General features: G+C 59.8%; 2 protein-coding genes across 4 annotated transcripts in view; one reads left to right on the top strand and one right to left on the bottom strand.

Moving 5' to 3' along the window:
* Positions 1–3564: 3564 nt before the first annotated feature.
* On the bottom strand, positions 3565–11577 carry OLFML2A (olfactomedin like 2A). Its single transcript, XM_086764086.1, has 8 exons — positions 11348–11577; positions 7003–7266; positions 6703–6810; positions 6415–6600; positions 5928–6186; positions 5580–5813; positions 5255–5440; positions 3565–5016 (listed from the first exon to the last, which is right to left on the bottom strand). The coding sequence occupies exons 1-8, from the start codon at positions 11411–11413 to the stop codon at positions 4415–4417; spliced, it is 1905 nt and encodes a 634-aa protein (XP_086620212.1). The 5' UTR covers positions 11414–11577; the 3' UTR covers positions 3565–4414.
* A 531-nt stretch (positions 11578–12108) lies between these two features.
* The window catches only part of NR6A1 (nuclear receptor subfamily 6 group A member 1), a 92926-nt gene continuing 83281 nt past the window's right edge, over positions 12109–21753 (top strand). For 2 of the 3 annotated variants that reach the window (XM_086763903.1, XM_086763904.1), the window contains exon 1: positions 12109–12218. In XM_086763903.1, coding sequence (XP_086620029.1) covers positions 12152–12218 — 67 coding nt within the window. In that variant the 5' untranslated portion in view covers positions 12109–12151. The remainder of the gene's footprint in view (positions 12219–21753) is intronic. The other variant, XM_086763905.1, reaches the window with a different exon arrangement.

Raw genomic sequence — 21753 nt, forward strand, 5'->3', positions numbered from 1 at the left:
TGGTCCCGCATCACCCCGTGGCCCCGCGTTGCCCTGCAGCTCTCCAGCGACTGACCAGGGTCCCTGGCAGCACCAACGTTCTCCCATCAAACGTGTCCCAGCGTGGGTGGCCGGTGGGATGGGGGCATGGCACGAGGGCTGTGGCACTGGTGCTCAGCCTCCTGCTCCCAGGGAGGAGCTGGGTGCTGCTGGGCTCTGCTGAGAGGCCGCCGCTGCGGCTGGGCACCGTGTCGCGGGCACAACCCTCTCCTGGAGCCTGGCCGTGTCCGTGCAGCCTCGCCGGGAGGGATCCAGGTGAAGCAGCGTCCCAGTTGCTCCCAGCCCCAGGCAGCGGGTCCCAGCCACGCAAAGGCAGGATGGCTGGGCACGAGGTCGCAGCCCTGGGTAAATCTGCTGGCCCTGGGGACGATCAGCTCTGGTTTTGGTGCAGAGCGGGACAGTGTCCTGTACGACCCGGAGAAGGGAGGCGGTGGGGTGGATGGGTCCTGCCTCTGCGCCAAGTGCTCTGCCCCTTCCACCTTCCTCCTCTCCTGCAGTGGGTTCCTGCTGGGAGCAGCGTGCCCGTACTGGGAGCAGCGTGCCTGTACTGGGGGCAGTGGGTCTGTGCTGGGCCATGCCCTCTGCTCCTGCCCCAGCCTGGAGATGAGGGACGTGCAGGGATGCAGAGGTCCCCCCAGTCCCGGGGGTGGGTTTGTGCCTTGGCTTCCTGCTGCGCGCTTTCTGGCAGCCTCTCGTGGCCCCGGGGTGCTGGGAAGGTGCGTGCAGAGCCGGCAGCGCCTGCTGCTCGCACGGCCGGCGTTGTTTGACTTGGTCGACGCTCGCATCCTGAGCCCCCGCTGCGCTTCCAGCTGCAGCTTCATCGGTTACAAGAGAAACAGCTCCCTGCTGCCAGCGCAGCCCCGGCCAAGGGGAAGCACTTGAGCAGGGCTGATGCCGGGCACCCACACACCTTCCGGGAGCAGCCCTGCCCGCTGCATCCTCCCCACCTCCTTGCTGGCCATGGGTGCAATGAGCTGGTGGGTCTCAGCGGGGACATGCCTGCCCTGCAAACCACGGCTCGGGGACAGGGTGGGCAGGGATGCCCCAGCAGAGCAGTGCCAGCACCATCCTGCTGCGCTGCCGCTGAGCCGGGAGCCAGGACACGTCCCCGGGGAGCGGGAGGGAGAGGCAGGGCGGGAAATGCTCCCCTCCCCGCTCTGCCAGGGCTGCGCCCAGGCCTGCCGGCAGCAGGGACCAGGCAGAGGAAAGGGTCAGGGAGGGCAGTAAAAATAGATCCCTGTGACGCTCAGTGCTGCTGGCTCTGGCTTTGAAGCACGTTTGCGATGTGGGCACAGCCCCAGGACCCGCTCCCGCCTGCTGCTGGACACGCAGCTCCTCGGTCCCCGGGTCAGCAGCCCCCGGACAGAGATAAGAATGGAGGGAAGGGCACGATTCCCTGTCAGATGCTCCCAGCACAGGCGGTCCTGGACCCGTAGCCCCCGGGCAGGTGGCTCTCAGCTCTCAGTGGCCAGGGAAGCACTGGGTGGCCTCGGGTGAGCGATGATGCGCCTCACGCCCGGGCACTGGGTGGGTGCAGGGCTGTCCCATGGGAGTAAACTGCAGCTGAGGGTGGTTTGGCTGCACCAGCTGAGGCTCTGAACCCCCCGGGGTGGAACAAGGACCGAGGTTTTCTGTGCGGCCTCGACCAGTGCCAATGGGCTGCAGCCAGGGACAGGCTCTGACCAGGATGTGAGCTGGAGTGGGGCCAGTGCCGTTCCCTGCCCGCTGTGCATCCTACCCGCCCAAAGGCCGGCCACCCCCCGGGACCCTGAGACTGCTCTGCGCTGTGCCGGCACCGTGGTACGGCGCTGGTGGGGCCAGCTCGGTGGCGGGAGAGCGGGACGGGCAGTGTGGTCAGCGGGGCCAGGAATGAGGCAAAACCACCACAAACCAACCAACCCTGGCCAGTAACTGAGAAGGAGGTGGGGGGATCAGGGCTTCACTGCTCTGCTCCACGGAGGGGCCAGCTGGGCCTGCGGGAGGGGGGTGTTTTTGGAGAGAGGGCTGTGGGGCCAGCAGCCACCCTCCCGGACAGCCTTGGCCGCCCTTCCCTGGGCACCGCGTTGCTGTCACGGGGCCCTCGGGCACGGCAGCCCCTCAGCATCCCTGTCTCAAGCTTCATTTGCTGCTTGCTGCTGAACTGAGAGATTTTAATCTTTTAATCATGTTATGAGCCGAGGTGGTGCCGGCCACGCACAGGAGGAATGTCTGGAAGTCAACGGCGCCCAGCGCGGCGGGAGCCCTTCCTGCCCCCATCCGCACGTCCCTGCTCGGGGACCCGCTCCTCCGCAGCCTGCCTCGTCCTGCGCGGGACCGGGGCTGCGACCGGGAGCGGGAGCGGGAGCAGAACCTGCGACCGGAGCCCGGGAGCAGGGGCAGGGCCAGGGAGCGGGACTAGGACCAGGACAAGGTCAGGCTGGCGAAGGGCTCTGGGGCTGGAGCTCCCCGGCCACTCACACATCCAACGCACGTCCCCGCGCGCGCAGCAGGAGCGAAGGACGCGGGTTTAATTATCCCCTCGCCCGAGTTTTCCTCCCGCGGGGAGGGGAAGGGCATCCCGCAGCCCAGCCGGCAGCCACGGCAGCCCCCGCCGAGGAACAACAAAGCCCTGGAATTAGAGATGCGCTGGGAGTTTACTTTACCGCAAAAAAATGTCAGAAATCCGTATTGTTTGGACAGGGATTTGCTGGGGATCGCGAGATAAAAGCCCGGCCAGGACCCAGCGGGGGGGGGGCGGGGGGAAGTCAGCCAGCTCCTCTCTCATGGCGGGGCGGCCGAGCGAGGGGTGCACCCACCGCCGGCCTGCGCGGTTTCGGGGCAGGGGCAGGGGCAGGGGCTCGGGCAGGGCCGGTCGGTGCCTCAGGGAGCCAGAGCAGGACCTGGGCACCGCGTGGGGCTGGGGAAGGGGGTCCTGCGGCTCCCGGCCTGTGCCATGCAGCCCCGTGCCAGCGCCGGCCTCGGGTCTTTCCAGTGGGACACATTCAGCCACCCCAGCGTTCCGGGACCCCGGGCTCCGCTGTCCGGCGGCGGCTCCGCGGCACGAGGGGCCGGTCCGCTGCCCCACACGACCGGTGTGGCCGGTGCCGAGGGGCAGCTGCCCCGGCACACGCGGGCAGGAGCGGGGCTGCGGGGGCTGCGGAGCTGCACCCCTCGGGGCCCCCCGAGCAGCTCCACGCTCGCAGACCCGTGCCGCGGGGTCAGGGCGGCTGCTCCCCTCTCCCTCCCCGCTCCCCCCGGGCTCGGGCCGCAGCTCAGCCCTGGAAATGCCAAATCCCCCGTGCCCCCAGGTCTGCGCCCGCCTGCCTCTGCCCAGCCCGGGGCCCGCAGGCGCAGCCGTGGCATTGCCGGGGGGATGCGGGGCGATGCGGGGGGCCCTCCCCGGGCTCCGGCCAGATGTGCAATGAACAGCAGCCGTGCGTGCCAGCAGCCCCTGGGCACGCCTGGCCACGGGACGGGGACGGCGAGTGCCCATCCGCCTGCTCGGCCTCGGGAGAAACAACAGCGCACGCAGCCCGCTTTCTCGTCCGTTATTGTTTTAATACTGTTCACGTCTAAAATGACCAAAACCAAGCCAAGCGCTCCCGGCCCCTCACCCTGGGAGCCCCAGCCGCGCACCTCCTCCCTGCCCGGTGCCGGCAGGTGTGCAGGCGGGGCACCCTGGCGCGGTGGGCACGCTGCTCTGCGCCCGCTGCCAGGAGAGGGGTCTCCGCACGGCTCTGGTGAATGCATTTAAATAATAAGCTAATGAGCGGCAAAAGCAAAGGCATCTTAATCGCGTCTCCTAAAATAGCGACCGACAGCTGCTCCCGCTGCCCCGGCAGCGAGGGGGCCCTGCCCACTCCGGTGGCTCGGGCCCAGGCACTGGCACCGCTGGCAGCTGGCGGTTGCGGTAAGCGCGCGGTCAGGCACGGCCCAGTGAGGCGTGCGAGGAGCGGTGCTCAGGCTGGGTGCGGTGCACGTGGGTGCTCAGTGCGGTGGCGTGGGGCAGGCGCTGCGGTGTGACCGGCGGCACGGGGCCGGCTGCCTCCCAGTGCCGCAGGGACGCGGGGCTGGGCTCCTCTCCCGCATCCCTGGGAAGGCAATGCCGGGCAAGCCGCTGGCCGTGGGGCAGCCCCACGGGCCACGTTGTCGTGGGGGTGTCTGCTGGGGGCTGTGTCTGCTGGGGGCTGCGCTTACCTGCACCCCCTGCCCTGCCACACAGCAGGCATGGTGCGGGTGATGAGGGCACAGCGGATGGGGAGGGTTTTGGGGTGGACGCTGGGCTCTCGCCGCAGCCCTGGCCCAGCTGCGGTGCCGGGGCCAGGCTGCGTCGGGGCGTCCCGGCCGGGTGTGGCAGAGGGTGGGACAGGGGTGCGGCTGGGACCCGGCTGGGCACTCAGACCACAAAGCGGAGCCCGTACGTCATCTGATGGCCATTGTCCCAGGCGTAGAGCACCTTCTCCTTGGGGTTGTAGTCGACCTGTGTGGTGAAGGCATACTGGTTGAGGAAGGGCAGCCGGAGCTCTGCCTCCGTGTCCGTGTGCGTGTCGAAGGCGTAGGAGATCTGCCCTTCCTTCTGGCTGTAGGTGTCCACAGCGTAGAGGATGCCGCAGATGATGAAGCAGTTCCCATAGGCGTTGCGCTTCAGCCCCGTCTTCCAAGTGGTCTCCCTGCGCACCGAGAGGTCCCCGGGGTCGAGGCGGCTCAGGACGATCACCTCCTGCTGCGAGTAGTCGTAGTCCACGGAGGGGTAGATGACCCAGAGCCCGCTCTCGTCCACGGCGAAGTCGATGTCCGAGTGGCCCCTCCACTTCCAGGGCGTTGTGTCCTCGTACACCACGTCGTGGAGCAGCGCCCAGCCTGCCACGTACCGCTCCTTCAGGTCATACTTGATGATGTTCTTGGTGAAGGCGCGGTTGTAGTAAAAGGCCCCTCGGTACACCACGTGCCCGGTGCCGATCCAGTTGTAGGGCAGCTTGTAGAGGTTGCTCCAGCGGCCTGCGAGCGGGCGGGAGAGGTGCTGGGACCAGCACTGGGGTCCCATGCGTGATGGCCCATGTGTGCTGGCAGTGGCAGGGGACCTGTGTCCCTGTCCCTGCCCCATGGGTGCCCCCCAGTGCAGGTCCCTGTCTACTCCCCACCACCCCAGCACTCGGCACAGCCAGCACTGCCCGGCGCTGGACGCCCACCCAGGAGGAGCCGGGGTCCCTGAGCCCGCCCAGCCGCCAGCCCTCACCCTGCTTGAAGTTGTCGAGGCTCCTGAACTCCACCAGGCTGTTGCCGTAGTAGTAGTTGGTGACGTAGATGCGGTCATCCTTGGCCGCCGGGTCCTTCATCCAAGCCCCCTCGTTGCGTCCGTAGCTGTGATGCTCCGTGGGGGGCTCCACCGACTCGATGGTGCCTTCGCACTCCACCTCCTTCACTGGGTACCGAGGAGGAGGAAGGCTTACCTCTGCCCCAGGCAGCCTTCCCTATGGCAGGGCTATTGCTGGCCCAGCCTGGCCAGGGGCACTGGGACCACCAGGGCGTGAGCCCCCTCCCAGCCCCCCCTGCTCACCCACCTTTGTTTGGTGTTTCGGGGTCCCTGGTGCTGTCAGCCCCATGCCTGAGGATGGTGGCGGGCGGGCTGCGGGCTGTGGTGCGGGGGACCGGGGTGGTGCTGAGTGCAGCCGTGGTGCTGGGCACGGTGGTCTCTGCCCGCGCCACGGCTTGGGCTGGGGTGCCCTGGGCTGGGGGCGGCGGGGGGCCCCTCTCCTCCTGCCGCTCCAGTGCAGCCGCTCCTCTCGCAGAGCTCTCTGCGGGGGGATGAGCCGGGGGTCAGTGCATTGGCGGGGGCAGACCCTGGCCCTCCGCCTCAGCGGGAGGGTGCCCCCAGCCCCCTGCACCCCTGCCCCATCCCGGGGACTCACCGCGGCTGCTGGCTGGCCCCTCTGCCGCCGCCTGCCCGGCCTTGTAGTACGTGATGCCCCGCACCACCGTCTGCTGGTGCGCCGGTGGCTTGGGCTTGGGCGTGGGCTGGGACCCCACCTTGGCCTTTGCATTATCCTTTTTGGGCTTCTCGGGCTTCAGCTGCTTCTCCTTGGGCACCCGGGGAGCTGGCCTGTCCCCCAGTGCCTTGCGGGTGCTGGGGTACCGTCCCACCTCCTTCTCTCGGCCGCCTGCCGTGTCCTGGGGGGCACAGCTTGGTCAGACCCCCTCCCCTCCCCTCCCCTTCCCTTCCCTCCACACCCGCTGGGCAGTGGGCGCAGGCGCCAGCCCTCAGCACGCTGCACCCCAACGCGCTTGTGGGAGCTGCCAGCACTCGCCGCAAGCCCGGGGCAGCTCAGCTCTGCCCCGCGGCAGGAGAAGCCCAGCGGCAGCGGCCGTGCCTGCGAGGGGCTGGGGCGCCGGGGGTACCTGTGCCTTGCTCTCGGGGACGGCGGCAGCGTCCTTCTGCAGCAGCTGGTAGCCCAGGTTGGAGATCTCCTTCTTGATGCTGATCATGATGTCGGAGTAGTTCTCGTAGCGTCTCATCTGGTCGGTGAGGTGCAGGACGCTCTCCTTCATGAAGTCGTTCTCCCTGCTCAGGTTGGTCTTGATGGTCTGGAGGGGAGGAGAGCTTGGAGCCCGGCTCAGGGAGCCCACGGCAGCCCCAGGCATCCCGAGCAGCCAGACGGGGCACGCCGCAGGGACGGGCTCACTCACCTCCTCCAGCGTGTTCATCTGGGCCACCACTTTGCTGATGTAGGAGTGCACCTTCATCAGGTCCATGCTGTAGAGCGTTCCCTCCAGCAGCTCCACCATGGACTGCAGCTGCAGAGGGAGAGCAGGGCTGCGGAACGGGGCAGGGCTGCGCAGCCGCTGCGGACGCCCCCGCACCTCCCTGTCCCGCTTGCAGCCCGAGCGCAGGAACCACACCGCGCTGCTGCCCTGAGACCTGCCAGGCCAGGATGGGGAGCGTGGGCTCCAGCCCCCAGCCCGCGGTCCCGCCACGCCTGCAGATACCTTGAAGAGCTCGGGCGCCTGCTTCTTCAGCTTCTCCATCTTCCACTCGTTCTCGCAGGGGTTGAGCGAGGAGGGGGGCGCGGTGCAGGAGCACTTGCAGTCGGCCCCCGAGCTCACCGTCTCCACCGTGTAGAAGTCCTCCACCCGCATGCTGCCGCTCCTGACGCGGCTGCAGGCGTCCTTGCTGAGCGGCCGCAGGATGCACTTGCAGCGGCAGTCGGAGCCCTCTGAGGTCATCCGGACCTGGTCCGCCTCGCCCAGCGCCTGCGGGGACACGCGGCAGTGGGGTGGCTGGCGAGCCCAGGGTCCTGCCTGGGTGTCCCGCAGAGCCCTGTCGACCATGGCCGGCTCCCTCTCTGCTGCGTGCCCAGAGGTCTCCCACCACCCCTGGCACTCCCGGCCGTGCTCTGGAGAGCATGGGGCATTGTCTGGTCCAGAGCACCCTGTCCTACCGCCCTGCTGGGTGACGGTGACAAAACCCCGGCAGCCACTTGCCCCCGTGGCCACCGGAGCGTTTTGAGCCCCTGACACTTTGGCCTCGTTTCTGAAGCTGTTTCCCGGCCTCCAGCAAGACCCGAGCAAGCAGGGACGCTGGTGAGGAGACCCAGAAGCGCCTCTGTCTCCCCGCGCCCACAGCCCCGAGCCCACACAGGCTCCGTTGTTCATGGTGACACACAGCCACCTCGGGGTGAGCTCGGCCCCTCCGGCTCCCGCAATGGCCCGAGGCACGCGCTCAAGGACTCCCTTGTTTCCACACATGCCCTGACTCACGCCATGGAGCCCAGGCTGCTTGTCGCCCGGTTTCGGCAGATACGGAACTGTTCTCCCCCCGCCGCCGCGCGTGGGAACAAGGCTGTGGTGCTGCCTGCCCAGCGGGACGGGGAGCTGGGGAACCTCACACCCCCTGCCACCGGCTGTGCTTCCCTGGGGGACATCGGGGCTGGCGGGGAGCACGGCTGGGCCGTGCCAGGTGTCCTGTGTGCGGGAACACGTGTGGGGACATGTGCGGGGACGTGTGTGGGGATGCACCCGCCCCAAGCACCCGGGAGGGTGGGAAGAAGGGGAGAGGCGGCGCGGTGACCCCGGGGGGAGCGGACTCTGCCCGCGGGGACGCTGACTCACCCTGGGAAACAACTGTGGCGGAGCTGGGAATGAGTTTGGCTCGGGCTCTCCCGGCCTCCCCGGCGCGCAGCGCGGCGTGGGAAAGGGCAGAGGCCCACGGGGCCCACGTCCCGCCCGCGGGCAGCACCCACGGCCGCGCAGTCGCATCCTTCCCCGCCCAGCCGGGCTGGCACGCTGCAGCTTTCCCTGGGCGCTGGCTGGGACCCCAGCTCCCCCAAAAAAAGCCTCTCTCTTTCAAAGCGAAACGAAGGTCCCGCTGGCTGGGAGGCACACACCGGAGGGCTGACATTGGGCAGGACCGAAGCTGTCGGCGGGGAGCAGGGGGCAGGGAGTGGGACCCCCTCCCCAAACACCCCCTCTCCAGGCTCTCACACCTCCCTGGGCCCCTGACCTCCCCACGGCAATGCCGGCGCTTGTGCAAACAGGCAGGGCGATTCATAGCCCGGCGGCGAGGCGAGCGGCCCCTCCGCAGGCACCCCGCGCTGCGCTGCCGTCCCTGCCACCAGCTCTGTCCCTCGACGCGTGCGGCACTGCGCCGGGGCCAGGTCTGCATACGCATCCCCGTGGGTGCTCTGCACGATGTCCCGGTGTGCCCCGCGGGACCCCCACGTGAGCACCTGGCCGGGGTCCCCCATTCCCACCAACGCCCCCAGCACCAGCCGCTGCAGCCACAACCACCGCCGCAGCACGGCCCGACGCCCAGGCCGTGGGGCCGTGCTGCGATCCCGCCCGCCATTGGCACCTTCCACAGGGAAGGGCTGCAGCGGCCTGCGCTGGAGCTCGTTCCCGTGGGAGCAGGCGGCCGCGGGCTGCGCGTTCCCTCCCACCACCCTTGGCAGCGCTGCGGCGGGAGGCACGGCTGGCGCAGGGGCCCCGCGTGTCCCGCTGAGGTGGGCTGCAAGTGGGCTGGAGCCGTGCGTGGCGAACGCGCGCGGAGCAGCCCTACCAGTGGCTGTTTACAGTGCGCAGTGCACGGGGGGCCCAGCAAACGGAGGCTCCTCCACGGCACGAAGGGGCCAACCTCTTCCCCAGAGACCTCCCGGTTCAAACCATTTCCCTCCTGTGTCCCAGCAAACGGCCCCCGGCCGGGGCTCGGTGTGGCCTCGCGGGTGGTCGGCCAGGCGAGCAGCCAGTGGCCCAGGGGCTCGGCAGCCGCTTTTGTCTCGCGGCCGCTCAGCAACAGAAAAATCCGCTCACCTCGGGTCGAGGTGTGAGCGGGCGCTGGGGGGCCAGGGGGGGACCGGCTGCCCCTTCCCGGGCGCTGCGTGCGCCTGGCTGCGCAACAGCCGGGGCAGCTGCCTGCACGCGGGGTCGTAACATTAAACCTCGTTTTGCCTTTTAAACGGCTTCCTTAAACAGGAACCGTGTGTTCTATTTATACAGAAAAGGCTATAAACAAGGAAGTCTTAAAAAAAAAGGTCCCCGTGTGTCCACTCTGTGAGAGTCACCCCACCTCCGTGCATCGGCCAGGCATCCACCATCATCCTGCGCCTGGCTGCACCTCAACTCTGCAGGGGACGTCCCGCACCCTCCCATGCATGTGGGACCCCGACAGCGTGTGGGTGGGTCGGGATCCGGGGGCATGAGGCAGCCCGCGCTGAGGGCCAGCAGCGCTGTACCGGCTGCTCGGGGATGAAATCCAATAGCTCTCCAAGAAACCTTCGTGGGGGCCGCCGCAGCCCCGCAGGGTCTCCGGGTGGCTCTTGCCCTGAACCCCCTCGCTCGCTGCAGACCCCGGTGCAGGGTGCAGGCAGGCGGGTGCTGCCCTTTCTCCGCAGCCGGGTCCCAGCTCCGCGGCGCGGCGGTGCACGCACGGCTGGCGCGGGAGAGCATCCCCGCACTTTGCTGAGGCTTTCCTCACTCCCAGTTTTACGAGCCGGGTAATTTCCCCAGTGCTGCCTCGTTTCTGGGACCTCTTGCAAGAGCGTGGAGTTTGTGCCATTATTTGGAGAAAGCGGGACCTTTGACAATGAACCTTGGCCAGCTTTTAAGCTGTCCTTTGATTGCTGCCAGAGGACTTGTGTCGCAGGAAAACACGCCGTGTTGATAAGCACGCCGCCGCGCCGCGCGCCTCTCGCACAGCTGCTGGAAGGCATGTCCCTGTCACGGGAGGGAAACCGTGCCACCCTCCTCTTCCTCCTCCTCCCCGCTTGGCACAACGTGTTAAACACGTTCTGCAGCACCGGGAGCCCAGGCGGTACTGTGCCATGGGTGATGGCGGCCAGGCCCCTGGCGCTGGCGCTGCTCGGGCACCCTGCGTTGGTCACGGGGACGCAACCATGCGAAAAGTATGAGTGGCACACAAATGCCCACCGATGGGATCTCATCCAAACGGCAAGGACTGAACAAACACCCTCCAGCACAGCGGGCAGCACCTGTGAGGAGGGAGGCAGGAGGTGACGGCAGCGTGCTGCTCCGCAGGCTGTGGATCCCAGAGTCCTTCCAACAGCGTCACCCCCAAAACCCTGCCGGGAACCCCAGCGTGGGGCTCCCCTCGACGTCACTCCCAAGCCAACTGCTGCCCACAACAGCTGTGTTCTCGTCTATGTTTCACCAAACGACTTGGAAAATCTTGGCTTTTTAGCACTTTGGCGATGCTGCTGGCACCAGCGCTCTTCCCTCCGGGCGGGGTCCCTGTGTCCCGGCTGCGGACACCGACCCCACGGGAGAGCACCCGTGGGGAGGGCAGGAAGAGAGGGCTCCCACCCGCAGAGCTGAGGTCGCAGCGCCGGGGTCTAGGCATCTTCCAGCCCACCGAGCAGGGTCATGGCCCGGACCCCCGCAGCCAGGGCAGCACCGGCACCCACACCACGGGGGGCGGCCCCGAACCCCCGCCTGCGGGAGCCCCGCACCACGGTCCCCGGCGCAGGTCGCTGTCCCCGTGCCAGCCCCGGGCTGTGCCCCGCTCGCTCCTCCCCGGGACCACCCTGAGGCCCACCCTAGCGCAGCAGTCACGGCCGGGGCCTCCGGACCGGCACCGCCCGGCACCGCCCGCCCCGACGGCGCCGGTCCCGCAGGGAGGAGGGGGTTGCCCGCGCCCACTCCCGGCCCCGATCCCGATCTGAGCCTCGATCCCGATCCCAGTCCCGGTCCTGATCCCAATCCCAGTCTCGATCCCGATCCCGATCCCGGTCCTAGTCCTGATCCCGGTCCCGATCCCGGTCCTGGTCCCGGTCCCGGTCCCGATCCCGATCCCGGTCCCGGTCCCGATCCCGGTTCTTACCGTGGCGGCGCCCCGCGCCGCGGCCAGCGCCGGCAGCAGCAGCGCCGGGAGCAGCAGTGCCCACATGGTGAGAGCGGCGCCGAGCGCCCGCACCGAGCCCCGCTCCGCCCGGCCCGGCCCGGCGGCGGGGAGGAGCCGCCCGCCCGCCCGTCCCGTCCCGTCCCGTCCCGCCCCGCCCCGGCCCGGCGGCGGTACCGGCCCCAGGAGCGGCGGCGCGGGCGGCGGGGGGCGGCGCGGTCCCGCCCGGGCGGAGCCGTCCGGTGCCCGCCCCCGGGCTCTCCCTGTAGCGGGGCTGGCTGCTGTCCAGTACCGCGGGTTGCCCGGTGCCGGGGCTGCCCGCTGCCCCTCTCCCGGGCTGGCCGATCCCCTCCCCTGTCCGCCCGGTCCCTCCCCGCGGCTGCCCGGTCTCCCCTCTCCCGGGCTGCCCGGTGCCCGTCCCGCGCCAGGGCGGCCCCGGGCCGCGGGCAGCGCTCCGGGTCCCGGCGGAGGGCGCCCCCTAGCGCCTCGCCGCTCCCGGTGCACCGGCCCGGCCGAGCCGGAGGGGAACCGGCCGCGGGGACCGGCCCCACGGGGGGCGGGAGGCGGGGCCGGCCGGGGGCGTGGCGGCCCCGCGGGTACATCCGGGCGGGGCGGGCGGACTACGCTTCCCGTCGTGCCCCGTGGGAGGGCGGGGCGGCCCCGGCCCGGCCCGAGCGCGGCGCCCGCAGCGGCGGCTCTGGCTGTCAGCAGCGCCCGGAGCGGCCATGGGGCAGCGCGGCCGCCGGGGCCCCTGAGACCCGCCAGCGCCCCGGCCCCGGCGCCGCCATGGAGCTGGAGCCGCCCGCAGAGCTCCCGGAGCCCCGCGCTGCCGCCAAGGGGCCGCCCCGCAACGGTGAGTGGAGCGCGGGGTCCGGCCCGGCCGCGGGCTGCCCTTGGGAACGGGGTGGGGAGGGGCGCGGGCCCTGCGCGGGCCGGTTACGCGGCGAGGCGCGGTACCGGGGGCTTCCCCCCACCTCCCCGGGTGTCGCGGGGCTCCCGGCGGCCGCAACTTTCCGCGGGCGCGGGGCACAACAAAGGGCCGCGCCGGCCCTGCCCGCGCGCTGTCAGCGTCCCCTCGGCGGGACGCGCGGGGCTCCGCTCCCTGCAGCGGGCTCCCCGTGGGGCCGGGGCGCTTCCTGGCCACTTACCCCCTCTCAAAAAAAAAAAAAAAACAAACAACCCCAAGCCTGTACTTTTTCCGTTTTCCCGTCTAAACGTTCCGTACCGCGCCTCCTGGGCGCGCTGAAGCCCACGGCCGCTGCGTGCGCGGCGCGGTTCGCTCCACGCGTGTCCCGCGGCGCTGCCGGCTGGCGCTGGGGGTTTATGGGCACCATTTGGGACGTTTTACACTTCCCCTGTGCAGATACCGCATCTGCACTTGAATGTCCCCGCCGCGCCGGGCGGTGTACGGTTGCACGTCCCCTCCTGGGGCTCCGCGCCACAAAGGGCTCGCGCAGACAAAAGCGGCTTCGCACCGGGCGGCATCACCGGCACCGGCCCGGCCCAAACCCGCGGCGCCGCGGTGACAGAAGGGTGTTTGCACCGTTGCCCTGGGCCCTGCTTTTCCATTGTGTCCCCTCGAGGCTGTTAGAACCACCGTTCCTCCCGTAATGAGCTGGTGCTTTTCGTCCTCGGTACTTCCTGAACTTCTGACTCAACGTGGGGAGCGCCTGTTCCTCCGGCGGCCTTAATAACGCAACCCTATCAAAGCTTGGTCTGCCTTTACTGTTTTCCCCACAGAAATGTGGTGTTTTGGGCCAATCTCTGGATTCATCGGATTGGTTTCAGCATCGGTTGCGTGTCGTGCGGAGCTGTTTCGTGTGGCAGGCGCTGTACCGGCGGCTGTCTGTTGAATGGATGATGTAACAACAACCTTTTACTACTTTGCCTTAAAAAATGTGAAATACTGGCACGGTGTTGGGACACTGCTTGACCTTCAGTCTTTCTAAAGCCTACAACAGCCAGGGGAGGGGCAGACAAGGTTGGCTTGTTACTTTGTTGGCTTATAAAATATCTGCAAACGGTAATAAAATCAAGGGTCTTCACGTTTCCTCTTTTTAAGGAAGATTCATAGCACTTTTGGTACCTTGAAGTACAGCATCTTTGCTCTCTGTGGACACAGCTGAAGTGGTGTGACACACATGTAGATGCACAGAAGATAAATATATACAGAAGCAGGATTATGTTCTTGGTGGGTGTGTTAAAATCATTAATGAACTTAAGCTCTGCACGTGGCTTCCGTGTTAACCTCGAGTAAACTGCTGCAAGTTTATTGGTGTCTTCGGTGAAAGAAGCCTCGGAGTAACTTTGAAATGCAGTTACATTATTTCGTTTCAGCAGTTGCGGGCAATTACAGCCTCGTTATGTGAAAGGAGCGTTTGGCATTCTTAGAATATAAGGTGATGGTTTTCCTTTACCAGATTGAGTACTGTGTAAGAAACGTGCTTTGTCATTGAGCAAATCAATGGCAATGAGAAAAATGAATTCTTTTTAAAAATCATTTAATTAGGGCATTCATTTTTCCTGCTACTATTAGCAATTATTTCTCAACAGGGTCCCATTTAGAAACAGTTTCCCTGTAGCTTCAGTTGGCATATTTTTCCTTTGTGAATTAAACATGACAGCTTTTACACAGTTTTGATAATTTTATGTTTTAACTAAAATAGCAATAAAGCAGGGTATCTAGAATTAAGGTAACTTTGGACACTTGTTTGGGTGGTATGTTCTTGGAAGACAGATTTACCTATTGGGGAAACTACTTGAATTTTGTGTTCCCTTAAAATTACCAGAGTTTCAGATGGGTAGATTAGTGATCTGGATGTACCTCATACCAAAGAGAAGAGGAGAGTTGTAAGAGCACAGAGAACGTCAGGGTTTAAAAGAGAAATCCTGTTGCTTGCATCCCTTCCCTCTTCCACAGCGCTCAAACTTTACTGGCACATGCTGACATTTTTAGTGGTTCTTTATGCTTGGTTGCTTTGCATCTGATGAGATAAGCCTTTGCTTAACAAAGACGATTTCATTGATACAGTTCGGTCTTGGCTCACTGCTATAAACATTTCTTTGAAGATTTAGGAAGAAAAACAAATTGAGTTGTCAAATGGCAGTGCTGCTGAAGTCGAATGTCTCCGAAGAGAGACACAGCTACAGTGTTATTTTGACTCGGTTCTGGCTTGTTGAATGGGGATGGCTCTTGCTTTTAAATAATAATAGATAACAGTAAATAATAGAATTCTGAGCTTGGCTCTGCAATGGGAAATAAGACTTGTAATTTAGGAAGAAATTTTTCCTCTGTTATGATTTGATGGTAAGATGGAAAACTACCTCTCAGTGTAAGGCTGGAATTTGGTATTGATGGCTTCTGTAGATCATTAATCAGGAAAATGGGGTGTTGCATGCCTTTTTGTACTAAAACCAGGACTAGCAATTCATGTTCAGCAGATGCAGCGTGTGATGTGACACTCAACAACAGGATTTTTTCCCTGCTCTGCTACAAAACAAGATACTATAAGAAAATGAGGGAACTCTTCCTTCTAGGAGAGTGTTTCTTGATTGTTGGGATGCGACAGTCATCCTTCTGTCCTGTCTCTGGCAAGTCATTTGTGATATTTCTTTTTTTGGTGGAGGGGAATGTGCAAGCGGTTTATTAAACGACTATTCAGCTCTTACATGGTGGTAGCCTTGAACAGATGCATTTACACTAGCATTCTCTGAGCATGAGAGCACAGTTTATCCTGTTGATAAACTGCCTATTTAAATAAAGCCCTCAGCAGTGTAATCTGGTAATTCTAATTAAGTCATTTACATAAAGAATTGGCCCAGGGTTTCATCAGATGGGTGCTGGTGAGCTGAAATGCATTCTTTCCCTGCAGCTGTATGAAACTAGCCTTTTGATCCCTTCCTTTTTTAGCCTTTAAGCCAGAGTGGTTATCACTTTGCAGAGTTAATTGAGAAAGGGAAGCTGGGGGACAAGAGGACCCTTGGAGGTTTAGCTTTAGTCTTAATTATTGCAGTTCTCATTACCCAATTAGAAGACTTCCAGATTTGATGTTGGTAAAAATGATTCTGCACAGGTTTTGTAAGCAAGAGGAAAATGTGCCACCGATCGGCTAGCTTCAGTGAAGTTCTTTATTGGTAAATGATTACCAATAACTTATCTCGAAAGCAGTATATATGTCTGGGGTATCTGAATTCTACTCCGCTCCTTGATAAGGAGGTTTCATTTACCAAGGGTGGACCCAGCGTCCTTCGGAGAGCATAAGTTGCATGTCTACCTCCCGTTGCCTAATCACCCCAGTTACAGGCTTGTATAAGTGGTGAAATTTAAACTTAGAAATGTCCCATCAGTCTGAAGGATCAAAATTTTTTTAAGCCCTTTTTGCCTTTGCAGAGGCATCAGGAACAAACCTGATAAATTCTCCAAGGCTCTAATGCCAGGCTGACTGCAGGCTGCTGGGATGCCCTTGTCTGTCTCAGCTGGAAACCTTAAATATTTTTAATGGAAATATAATTTGGGACTGTGAAGCCCTTGGGACTAAATCTCAAAATTCTCTCATAAAATGCTGTCAGCTATTCCGGCAGGAGATGGGAGTTGCAGCGGTACGTATCTCCACAGGCGTCTGTCGTGCTCAGGTCAGCGGGGTTGGTTCTCTGCACTGTTCACTCACCAGTTAGCGGGTGGACGCTTTCAGGAATTGTAGATGAGCTGGTACTCCTATAAAGGTTAGGGTTTGTTCTGCTTGCTTGATGCTGCGTCTGGCACTACAGGGAAGCACAGGATTTATCTGCGGGAGTTGTTCTGGAGCCCTCAGATCATGAACCCAACTGATGATAAACGATGGCTGTGGCAGTTTTAGTAAAAAATTTGAAAAGAACTTCTGGTCTCTGAAAATTCTGCCAAACACCAACTTGTCCTCCAAACATTTTTTTATTCAATCTCACAGCTGTAACTTGACTTTTTAATGTCTGGCGATACTTAATAGGGATTATTCCTAAGTATATTGTTACTTTAGATGTCTTACGTATGCTTTTGCTAAGAGACTCTCTGCTGTGCCCCTTCCATCAACAGCTGTAAATAAACGCCCTTTGGTCACAAGCGGTGAGTATACTTACCTGCAAATAACTTCACTGAATGTAGCAGGGCATTCTCGGTTAGAGGGGCTTTGGTTTAAGGTGGGTGGCAGACCGGCTGAGATGTTGGCTTATTTTGCAGTAGGAGGTAAGCTCAGGGCTGGTTAAGGTTGGCTCTTTCCAGAGCTGGTTCTGGGTGTCAGTTCAGCAGGGGCTGGGGTTGCTCAGCCCGTGTTGAGTGGTTTGGATGGTCTCTGCATGTGACTTATTCCTGGGAGTACCCCAGCTTTGAGATGGTTTCTGTGTGCTTCTATACGCTAAAGGTATTTTTTAGGGTCGATTAATTACGACCAGTCTTTAGCATCCAGCTTTTTCCAAGCAGGCTCTGTCAAGGTGGGGTTGGCAAGGGTGCTTTCTCCCTGACCCCACAGCTGAGCTGCGCTCTGCTGCAGCTCCCTACCAGTTTATTGGCACACTGGCATATCTCCAGTATAATGGTTGTGAAGGCTTGAGTGTTTCCTACACAGCAGCAAAGCTAGAACCAGTAGCAGGAGGAGCTTTTCCTGGTAGTGTTGTGTGACTAGTTGAAATTACAGCTGTGGTGGTAGAGCTCTGGGGCTTTGATCCTCTCCTGCAGCTTGCAGTCTTGCCATGAAACACTGGTTTGGGTCACTTCTTTGGTGTCAGATTAACACTCAAAACCTAAACACTCAGAAAAACTAACCAGTATTTTCATTACATGGCTTGATTTTTAAATGAAAAGGCTGTGCTAACCAAGGTGGTTGGAGATGGGGTTTTAAGATTCATAAGCTCTGTGGTATGTTTCTGTTGATGACACTGATCCAGGGTGCAAACTGGGAATTCACAGCTCAGCCTCATCACTGCTGCCTCTTGAGATTCTTAGTTGGTGCTTGCCTGCTAGAATGCTCTTCTGAGCTGTAAAGTTTGTTTTCTTTAAACTGTGTGTGTGTAAAGAGAAGAAACCCAGGCTCCCACCAGAATGGGTCTGGTGGGCCTGTTGCAGTGTTTTACAAAATGGAAGAAAATGGAGGAACCCTGCGTTTGGTGCCGGTGTTGTGTAATACCCGCTACTGCGGGTTGGTGATGTCAAGCTAAGGGTGTAGTTACGCAGTGCTCCCACCTTGCTCGCGGGCTTTGTGAAGCTTTCCTCTGCCCACCTCCGTTCTCCTGCGTACCTGACAGGTACCGTGTGGGGCTGTCACCTTAACACTCGAGTTGACCTTTAGGTTTCACTTTGATGTACAGAGGGCCTCTGCTCAGTGAACTGTCCCTACCACAGGATGATATCCATAAAAATGACACTTCCTAGTCTTGAAAAAAATCCCCAGGCCCATTGGAGACATGTGAAAAGGACACCCAGCAGGAAGAGAGGCCCATGGCTTGAAATATTCATCAATCATTTTCCTGGCACCAGGAAACCAATCAACTCTTCTAAGGGGTAGAGCGTAATCAATCACACGATGTGGGAAACGGGGATCACTGGCCTTGCCAGAAATGTTCCTTCATGTTGACAGAGGAAAAGTGTTGTTTGTGCTTATTCACAAGTAGTAACTTACACCCCTGGTGTAAAGGACTCGCTCTTTTGTAAGAGACAATTGGTGAAGAAAAGGGTTTAATGTTGTGTGTGCAATTTAAGCTCCAGCTGAAGATTTTTGTTTCTAGTGATGAAGTAGAGCTTTGCTTTGCTTCTAGATTTTTTTCTTTACCTTTCTGTAGCTGATGGTGAAGGCTTTGTCTGTTCCCAAATCTCTGTTCTGTAAGCAGCAAGTACAGTGGTGTGGTTTTCTAGAGGATTGGATTTTTAGTTTTGTTCGTTCTTCATGAAACACCTTAAGTTTGAAATAGCTTGTGTTGCAAAGTGATACTGGGGAAGAAATGCACCTCTGGATGCTTGTCCTCTTTTTCTATTTTTAACCTATGTAAAAAAATGTAGCATGCCAATAATAAGTAAACAGTAATTGTCTATCTGTAGGATATTTTGCTGTAGCAAGTGGGTAGGGGTTATTTGAATTCTTGTTATCTAGTAAGATGCTATAAATGGGAACAAGCGAGTTGTTTAAACTTTCTTCTGTCTATGGAGACCTCTGCAATAGCTGTTACCCAAGAAATGCCATAGTATTTATGGTAAAATAACTGGCAAGTGGATTGCTAGAATTCCTTCACCAGGGAAATCTCTTGCGTGCCTCGTGGGATATGAGAGGTGTTGAGCTAATGGCCCTAACGAGCTCTGGCTTGGTGCTGCTCCGCTGCCTGGCCAAGCGTGGGTGATGGCAGAGGCAGTGCTGCGCGGCTCAGCTGCTGGAGCTGTGCTGGGTGCTGGTTCCGGTGCCACGCTCCGCTTTCGGTGGTGTGGTCGGAGGGTCTGACACAGCCTTGGCTGCCTGGTTCCAGTGCTGTGTCTGTTTCCTTTTTCTGTTTCAGTAGCTACGGAAACCTGAAACAGAAGTTATAACTTTAAAAAGTCTGGCATTTTTCTCCTTTACAAGTACACTCAAAGTGCCAGTTTTTCCCCCACAGTGGGAAGCCAAAAAGCCTTTTGTGCATCCTGCCATCATGGGGCTTTGTGGGTAGCTGCTGCTCCCTGGGGCACGGCCGGAGGGTGGGCAGGGGCTTCTCGGGGTCCCCAGGGGTGGCTGAGTGGGAGCCCTGGTCTGGGTTAACTGCGGGCGGCCTGCCCCAACGGGCACTGCCAATGGCACTGTCTTCGTGGAAACGATGAGTTGGGACTTAGCGACTTGTTGAACATGAATTGTATTTTCCTGGCGTGTAGCTGTCTTCTGCAAAACACCTTTGGAACAACAGCTACTGTTCCACTGTGTCCTACATCTGCTGGGAAGGAGCATTTTGAGCCCTTAAAACTTGAGAGGCTGCATCAGAAATACTCCTGACTTCTTTTAAGTTGGTAAAATCCTGGTGTTTGATATGCACATTTAAATGACCCGCTGGGGCGGTTTAAGGGACCTAGCAAGTCTCGGAGCATGCGGATGTAGCTGGCAGAGCTGGCGGGTGCTGGGGTGACCCACCAGCCCCTGCTACGGTTGTGTGAGGCATGAAAAATGGTCATTCCGCAATGCGTGAGGGTACCAGTTAATGATGAATAAGTTTGCCAGCTGCTCTTAAATGCTGAGGACAAAATCCCCAAATCCTGGTTAGTAATTAAAAGCTTTGAAATGACCTTGAATCTAAAGCTGTCTTGAAGTAAATTTATGATGTTTCTCCATTGCAAAAGAGGTTGGGTACAATGGTGTACTGTGCTGTTTGGTAAAATGCTTCATGGCAGCCTTGGATGAAGACTGAAGATCTCAAATTATCACAATGCAGCTGAGGTGCAAAATGTGGAGTGGCTGCAAGTACATCTCAAAAAAAAAAAGTAAAGTAGGCTGTATGTAGAAATAACCAGAGAATAAAACTGTGTGCTCACACCTAACTGCTTGGAAATTTAATTTTCTGAGAATTACTGTAATGGCTTATTCTACTTAATGAGAAATCCAGCTGGATATTTAATGTTTTTTAAAAACAAACTCCTTTTATTCCTAGTCCGTGAAGGTACAGAGTCACTTGTTGTTCTGTAAGTGTGTGAGTTCAAACAGCCTCAGCGCTGCTGCCAAGCAAGTACTGTTCCTGCGGGCTGCTGCTCTGAGGGCACTGTTCCAGCCCTGCGGCTTTCTTAGAGCTGGAGGTGTCTTTGAGTTTTTTTTTTCCTTAGTTCAGCACTAGTTTGGTCTAAAATTATGTTGAAACCCTCTTTCTTAGACTCTGAGCTATTGCTTTTTGGGTACAGCCTTGATTATTAGGAGTCTAAAACTTTTATAGAAGTTGTCCTGTTAGGAAGGAGGATAACACCCGGTAGCTCACAAATTGATATACGCTGTGGCGTACCCCTAGCAGTTTGTACTGTCTTCCTCTGGTATCTGGGAGGTTTGCATCCATAGCTGACGAGTGGAGGGTTTGCTTGAGCATGAAGTGAAATCTCTGAAGTGGAGGGATGTGTGTGTGCCGGCCTCTCCCGCTGTCAGGGTTCCCAGGCTTGCCTTGTGCTGCGTGGCCTTCTCCAGAGTGCTGGGACCGCGCTAGAGCTGTGCTCATTGTAGCCTGTCCGCTAAAGATCAAGTCGCACTGGGATTGTTTTCTTTCCTTTGGTCGAGTAAGATATTCTCAAGCTTGGACACGGTTTGTGGTTGGGGTGGGGGTGCGGGAGGCTCGTGCTCGGATGACCGGCCTTGCCCCGCGCCGCTGGCTGAGCAGAGCGCGGCCATCTGTGAAAGGAGACAGCGATGAACAGCAGGGAGCGGCTAGGTGGGAGGATTCGTACTCCAGTTTCTAGTGATTAATTTCCAATTAACATAGGAGGCGAGAACTCAAGAGTCTCTGGTTCATATGTATGAAGATGTCAAGTGTTGAGACAGTTGCTGAAGCAATGATCAGGGCAGGCGTGGGCAGCGGTGGGCTCGTGCCCTGCGGAGCCTCGCGGAGGGAGCGCAGGCCTCGTCCCCCTCGCTGGGCGGGCTGGATCACTGCTGGGCCCCTGTCTGCTGCTTTGGCTTACGGAATTTTTTTACTTCATTAAGTAATCTGAGATGTCTGAACTGATACTCTGCCAGCTGTCTGCAGTGACTGGTTCAGTTTATTTCAAACGAAATGTTGCCTGACTTTTGATTGACTGCCTGTTGCAATCGCTGCCTTTCTGTAGTGCTTGTTTTGTGCTTTAACACGTTGAGGTTCTGCAGAGAGCACAAAGCATCTTACACCAGCAGTAGCTCCTCAGCCTCAGCGGTGACTTGTTGGAGTGGCTCACTGAAGTGTGCGTGCTCCAGCTCTGGGCCTGGCTGGGATCCCATGAGTGCAGGTTCTTGCTGCGGGGTGGCTGCCCTGGGCCATCGGGGTGCCCTGGGGGATGGCAGTCGGCCCGTAAGGTATTCCCAACAGTGGCTGGTGAGCAAGCTGTGTGCGACTAGGAGGGGAGCTGGGATACCCCTGTATTCTCCCAGCGCGCTGACAGCTGAGGTGTCTGCGGGGAGCGAGTTCCTCTAAGCTGTGCTTTTGCTGCATAAGAAAGTGAATGGCACATCACTACTACTGACTGCTTCCCCTGGTTTTGAAATAAACGTGAAGTGCTGACCTCCAAACACTTCTGTTTGCTGGCCTCGTAAATTACTTGGCCTCAAAAGGAAGAATGTAAGTCAATTTCCCTTAACAACCTATGGAACAGTTATTTTGGAAACTTAATGCTTGTAATTGAACATCTTAAAGCTTAAGATTTAAAAAAAGCAAAATTTTACACTGCCTTTTCATGGAAA

The sequence above is a fragment of the Chlamydotis macqueenii genome, chromosome 20, assembly GCF_036417535.1.
Source record: "Chlamydotis macqueenii isolate bChlMac1 chromosome 20, bChlMac1.mat, whole genome shotgun sequence".
Classification (NCBI taxonomy): domain Eukaryota; kingdom Metazoa; phylum Chordata; class Aves; order Otidiformes; family Otididae; genus Chlamydotis; species Chlamydotis macqueenii.